At 51.0% G+C, this 6284-nt stretch overlaps 2 protein-coding genes across 2 annotated transcripts; one reads left to right on the top strand and one right to left on the bottom strand.

Annotated features, from left to right (window-relative positions):
• Positions 1-689: 689 nt before the first annotated feature.
• Positions 690-1545, top strand: LOC130495802 (uncharacterized). The gene is made up of 3 exons (XM_056987317.1): positions 690-963; positions 1035-1169; positions 1262-1545. Exons 1-3 carry the CDS (start codon positions 690-692, stop codon positions 1543-1545), a joined length of 693 nt encoding a protein of 230 aa, XP_056843297.1.
• A 14-nt stretch (positions 1546-1559) lies between these two features.
• LOC130495801 (uncharacterized) lies at positions 1560-4987 on the bottom strand. Its single transcript, XM_056987316.1, has 2 exons — positions 1735-4987; positions 1560-1687 (listed from the first exon to the last, which is right to left on the bottom strand). The coding sequence occupies exons 1-2, from the start codon at positions 4985-4987 to the stop codon at positions 1560-1562; spliced, it is 3381 nt and encodes a 1126-aa protein (XP_056843296.1).
• Between the last annotated feature and the right edge of the window lie 1297 nt (positions 4988-6284).

Genomic DNA, 6284 nt, shown 5'->3' with positions numbered 1-6284 from the left:
CTAGCTCGAAATCGATCGGTGTGTGGGCGATGGTATCGGATCGATCGGAATCATCCGAGTCCGAGAGAGATGGGGAGGTTCAGATCGACGAGAGGGACCATCCTTGTGATCCCAAGCCATCGATCGGCGTTGAGATCCGAGGCTTCGATCGGATCCTTGGCGCTGAGGATTTCGCCCAAGGTGGTGGGAGCGGAGTCTGTTCGTCGGTCGACGGTCTCGTATCCGGCGGGAAGGTTGGGAGAGCTGCTGTGAGGATGGAGATTGGAGGAAACGAGTCCGTTGCGAGTTACGGGATCTCAGGTAGAGATATCGGCGGTCGTTCGAGCGCTTCTAATGAAAAGATTTGTCGATTGACTCCATTCGTTTGCAGTGGTCTTGAAGGAGCGATCGCACAGCTCCGTGATTTGTCCCCGGAGTTGGCTCGGCCATCGGTGGTGGAGGGACAGGTCTGGGATGACGTTCGGCCGACCGAATCAACTTTCAAGAGTGTGTCTTCACTGTTGAGAGAATGTCGAGCGCGTGGTGTTGAGTTTATCATCCCGCAGCCCGACCAGCGTCCTTGGGCTCCACCAATGGGTTATTGTTGCGTTTATGAGTCGTTCTTCCAGAAAGATTAGAAGCTGTGGTTCCCGATCCCACGCTTGGTCACTTCTTACTGCGCGCGCCGGGATATAGCTTTAACTCAGCTGATGGTTGGGATCGTGAGGATCGCTGTCGCACTGATGGTAATGGCTGCAGAGATCGATGTGTCGATGTCTGTCCGTATTTTCGAAGAGTTGACGCAGCCACAACCGAAACCGCACGGTTTTCTATCGATGCAGATGCGCACCGGGGTTAACGTCTTGACTGGTCATCCTGGGACGAAGTCTTGGCAACGCTCGTATTTTTATGTCAGAGCTAACGGTGCTGCCTTTGAAGTTCCTCCAACCGAAAGCTCTCGTGTTTTGTGGAATCCCAAAATTGGTAATAAGTTGATACTGAGATATTGAAGTCTCGGTATGAGTTCTAACTTTGTATCTTTCTTGATTTTGCAGTTGCTCACCCGAACATCGCCAGTCCTCAGGATGATTTCTGGAACGATCTTCTAAAGGTCATGGTGCTTGAGGAGCAAGAATGGGCGAGCTTCGATCGTCAAAGGGTCGATCGCCAGCGCGAACGTATCGCAAGAGGTTCGTTTCCGTTGCTTCACACAATTACTTTATTTCTGTTTCTCTGTCTCCGACGCTGACTGTCTTTGCTCTTCTTTTTTTTTTTTTATTAGCTGATTGGTCGATGGACGTTCCGTGCTTGGTAGGACCCGGAAAAAGGCTAAAGCTTCCACTTATGGGGAAGGCTCCGAAAGCGTGCCCAAGTTACGGTGAGATTCTTCGCGCCCAATTGAGGGGGAAGAGCTTTGGTTCTACGTCTGTGCCCGAGAAGAAGGAAGCTGAGCTTCAGGGGTCGCTGGTAGGAGTGACGACGACTGTTTCTACCGATCCGCTGGTCGAGGTGCAAACGACGGGCAGAGTACTCCATCGAGCTCGTCCGCCCAGTGTCCCTTCTTGAGATCGAGGCGTTTCTTAATTCCCGCGATGATCGTCTTGTTGGTGGCTTCTGCTTGGCCGTTGCTTTGTGGATTTCTGGGCGTTGATGTGTTCAAGCGAATCCCCCATCGTTCCAAAAAGCCACGAAAGTCTCCTGAGATGAACTGAGAACCGTTGTCGGTGACGATTTCGTAGGGAAGACCATGCCGACAGATGATGTTCTTCCACACGAAGTTTTGCACTTCTTTATCGGTGATGTTGACGAGCGCCTTCGCTTCTACCCACTTGGTGAAATAATCCGTCATGATTAGGATGTATTTTCGTTGTCTGGAGCTTGGCATCGGTCCGACAAGATCCATCGCCCAACGCATGAACGGGTATGGAGCTGTAGAGGTTTGCAGCAGTTCGGTCGGACAGTGTATGTCTGATGCGTGTCGTTGGCACTTATCACACCGACGTGCGTAATTGTCGCAGTCGGCGATCATTGTCGGCAAGTAGAATCCATCTTTCTTAACTTTAAGAGCTAAAGAACGGCCGCCTGAATGGTTTCCAGCTCCTCCTTCGTGAGTTTCTGCCATCGCCAATGCTGCCTCCTCTGTATTAAGACATGTGAGAAGAACTTTGGCGGAAGTCCATCGATGTAACCGCCCGTCAATGAGAACGTAGTTCGCACACTTAGCTTTCAAACGGCGGGCTTCCCACTTGTTTTCCGGGACCTCTCCGTTGGATAGATATCGAATGAATGGGATTCGCCAGTCAGGAGGTGAATCATCAGGTTGATCGATCGACTCACTGGTATCCATGGCGGTTGGTGCATCGATCGCTGCTACATGTTCGTCCGCGTCATGAGATAATGTGATGCTTGGTTTGTCGATGTGTTGGATCGGTATAGTCCGCTTGACTTGATCAGCTGGGCTGCTTCCGAGCGCTGCTAGCGCGTCTGCGCAAACGTTTTCACCACGGGGAATTCTCGTAAGTTTGAAAGACTCGAACTCCCTGGTGAGGTCTTGGACGACTTTGAGGTAAGCGTCCATTCGTTCGTTCTTGGCGTCGTAGTCGCCACTAAACTGATTCGCGACCAACTGAGAGTCACAGTACGCATGAATGCGTTTCGCTTGGACAGCTCGTGCTAAACGTAGACCGGCGATTTGAGCTTCGTACTCAGCTTCATTGTTGGATGCTTTGAAGCCGAGTCGGAAAGATTGCCGAAGCAGTTCTCCGGTTGGAGATTGGAGATGGACGCCAACCCCGGAGCCTTTGATGGAAGACGATCCGTCGACATGCAAGATCCAGTCGTCGCTCGGTAGCTTGAGGTCTTGCTCAAGTTCAGGTGTTAACTCGATGAGGAAATCGGCTAGAACTTGTGATTTGGCGGCTGGTCTGTTTTGGAACGTAACATCGTATTCGCTGAGTTCAATAGCCCACTTCGAGAGTCTGCCAGAGTGGTTGGCATTCTGCATGATGGTTCGTAGCGGGAAGTTGGTGAGGACGACGATCGAATGAGACTGGAAGTATGGCCTCAACTTGCGTGCTGAAGTTCTGACAGCGAATGCCATTTTTTCGAGCGTCGAATAACGTGTTTCGGCGTCGGTCATGCGTTGGCTGATATAGAATATCGGTCGTTGCTCCCCCCGATCTTCTTTGACGAGTACGCTACTAACGGCCGCATTGGATACTGCGATGTAAAGGTATAGCGTGTCACCTTTATCTGGCTTTGCTAGTACCGGTGGTGTTGTGAGATAGCGTTTGAGCTGATCGAACGCTTCCTCACAACGCTCGTCCCAGATGAATTTCTTGTTGCCGCGCAGCAGATCGTAAAACGGAAGGCACTTATCGGTTGATCGGGAGATAAACCGGTTGAGTGCTGCAATGCGACCGGTCAATCGTTGCACCTCACGGCTGTTCTTGGGACTGGGGATATCAAGGATGGCGGATATCTGCTTTGGGTTTGCTTCGATTCCCCTTTGAGTGACTATGTAACCTAAGAATTCGCCGGACGTGACTCCGAATGTGCACTTCGCTGGGTTGAGTTTCATACCGTACTCGTTCAAGATGAGGAAACAGTCTTTGAGGTGATCGATATGATCGGCTGCCTTCGGTGATTTGACCAACATGTCATCAATGTAGACCTCCATTGTGACTCCCAAACGATCGGCAAACATCCTGTTGACGAGACGCTGATATGTCGCACCAGCATTCTTCAGGCCGAATGGCATTACCTTGTAGCAATATATACCGCGGTCAGTGATGAAGGCCGTCTTCTCTCGATCATCTGGATGCATCATTATCTGGTTATAACCAGAGAACGCATCCATAAATGTCAACAACTCGTTTCCAGATGTTGATTCGACGAGGCGATCGATGTGAGGGAGAGGGAAGCTGTCTTTCGGACAAGCTTTGTTCAGGTCAGTGAAATCGACGCAGACCCTCCATTTGCCATTCTTTTTCTTGACGACTGGATTTGCCAGCCATTCGGGATATTTCACTTCGGTGATCGATCCTGCCCCTAACAATCGCTCGACTTCCTCATTAACGGCTTTCGATCGGTCGGGTCCGAGTTTGCGCCGCTTTTGACGAATCGGTTTGAAAGTGGGATCGACGTTGAGCTCGTGCGTCGTGATGGTATGGTCGATCCCTTTCATGTCGGCTGTTGACCAAGCAAAGGTGGAGACGTTATCTTTGAGAAATGAGATGAGCTTGTCTTTCATCTCGTCGGGAAGGTAGGCTCCAATGTGGACGGTTTTGGCTTTGTCAGTATCGTCGATGACTATCTCGAGAATTTCGTCCCTCAAGGGATAGATCTTCTGGATTGGTTTTGCGACTGTGTTAACGTGAGAAGTCGCCTTCTGATGTTTCACGTCGACGACGAGTAGGTCACGAGCCGCTGCTTGATCGCCACGAAGGGTGATAATTCGTCCATCGTTACCGGGAAATTTGATGCACTGGTGATAAGTAGAAGGAATGGCTTTCATGGAATGGAGCCAGGGCGTGCCAAGGATAGCGTTATAAGGAGCGCGAACGTCAATGACTGAGAACTTGACATTTCTTGCAACGCCTTCAGCGTATACGCGCAGGCGTATAGTTCCAAGCATAGTCTCGGACGATCCGTTAAATCCCGTTAGTGTTCGCACTGAAGGCTTCATTTCGTTGAGGCTCACTCCCATTTTGACAAGCGTGCTCTTGAAGATGAGATCGACTGAACTGCCAGTATCTATCAAGACTTTGGTTACAGTGCAGTCGCTGATTCCGATGTCGATGAGGAGTGAATCGTTGTGAGGCATATGGATGCCCACGGTATCTTCGGCTGAAAAAGTAATTTGGGGGCTAGTCTTTGGGGTGGCGGGCCAGCGTTTGGCGGTGATTGCCTTCCGACGAAATTCTTTCACCGATCGGACGGACTCATTGCAGGGAGGGGACCCTCCTATGATAACGTTCAATCGATGCGATTGCTCGTGAAGCTCCATCGATGGTGTCACCGTTCGTTCGGCCCGGAGAGAATTGAGCCGAGTGCGCAAATCGTGAGGTTTGTGTTGATAGAGATGACTGGCTCTGGTTCGGCTGTGGAACGATCAGTCTTGTTCCGCTTGAGTTTTTCGCGAAGGTCTGAGAACTTCGAGTTAAGCTTGGCGCGGAGATCGATCGTTTCTCCCTCGTCGAACTGACCGCTCGACCTCTTCAGTTTGTCTTGGCGAAAAAGGTGCTCCTTTCGCTTGGAATTCAGCACGTGCCGAGCGTCGGATGCATTGAGCTTCCTCGCCGAATCGTCACCTCGCTTTTCTTCAGCGTCGATTTCCATAAGAGTACTATCGGTGGATGCGAGGCTGTCGATCGGTTGAACCGTTCTCGGAGTGAGCGAATGTCGCAGGTCTGGTTTCAGTATATCCGTCGTTGAAGGAGTTAGGGACGGCGTCGGTCGGATCGTGAAGATCTTCCGGCGAGATTTCGGTTTATCTTCGTCGGAAGTAGAGTCATCGTCTTGTTGCGATTCGTCGGCGTCATCGTTCGGGGAAGAATCCTCTGTCTTCTTCCCTTGGGACTTTTTCTTTTTGTCCCTGCTTTTACTCTAGCTCTTGTTGTTTTTTGCTGTCTTCTGCTTGGAGGGATCGGACTTCGCGCGACTTTCGCTGGTAGATGCAAGCCAGGCCTCATAGAGATGCCTGCACTCCTTAGTATCATGACCTTTCATTTCATGATATTCGCAGTACTTGCTCAAATCTCTGACGGAAGAGCTCTTCGGATTGGCGGAGGAGGAACTTCGAGGCTGTTGCGTTTTGTTTTCGGTGTCACGCTCCCATACGTTCCATCCCGGTTCCCGTACGGCGGCCGGTGTGCCCGATTGGTCGCTCTCTCCGACTGCAGAAATGATCCCCTTTCTCCTGTCGTTTTTGTTGTAGGGTGCGTGCTGTCGCGGTTCGTGGGCATCCGTCGTCTTGGCCACTGCTTGCTTCAGAGCTTGCTGCTTGGCGCTGAAAGCTCGTTTGTCTTCCTCTAGCCTGATGAAGTTTTTTGAGTTGTGCAGGGCGTCTTCGATGGTGATATCTGGATGCTCGTAGAGGTAGTCCCTGAACCTGGAGTTGATCCATAGGGAGTTGGTTAGGGCTTCGACGGCTGTTTGATCCGGTACGGGAACTTTGGACAGTGCTTCTTTGAACTTCTCCAAGAAATCCTTGAGGCTGTCGGTTGACGATTGAGATAGTTTCCACAAATCAGCCATCGATGTGCCTTGACGCGTCCACATGATATAGTTCTTGAGGAAAGACG

Source organism: Raphanus sativus, chromosome 6, assembly GCF_000801105.2.
Source record: "Raphanus sativus cultivar WK10039 chromosome 6, ASM80110v3, whole genome shotgun sequence".
Lineage (NCBI taxonomy): Eukaryota > Viridiplantae > Streptophyta > Magnoliopsida > Brassicales > Brassicaceae > Raphanus > Raphanus sativus.
Note: the sequence above shows the minus strand (reverse complement) of the source record. Positions and strands in the feature narration are given on the sequence as shown.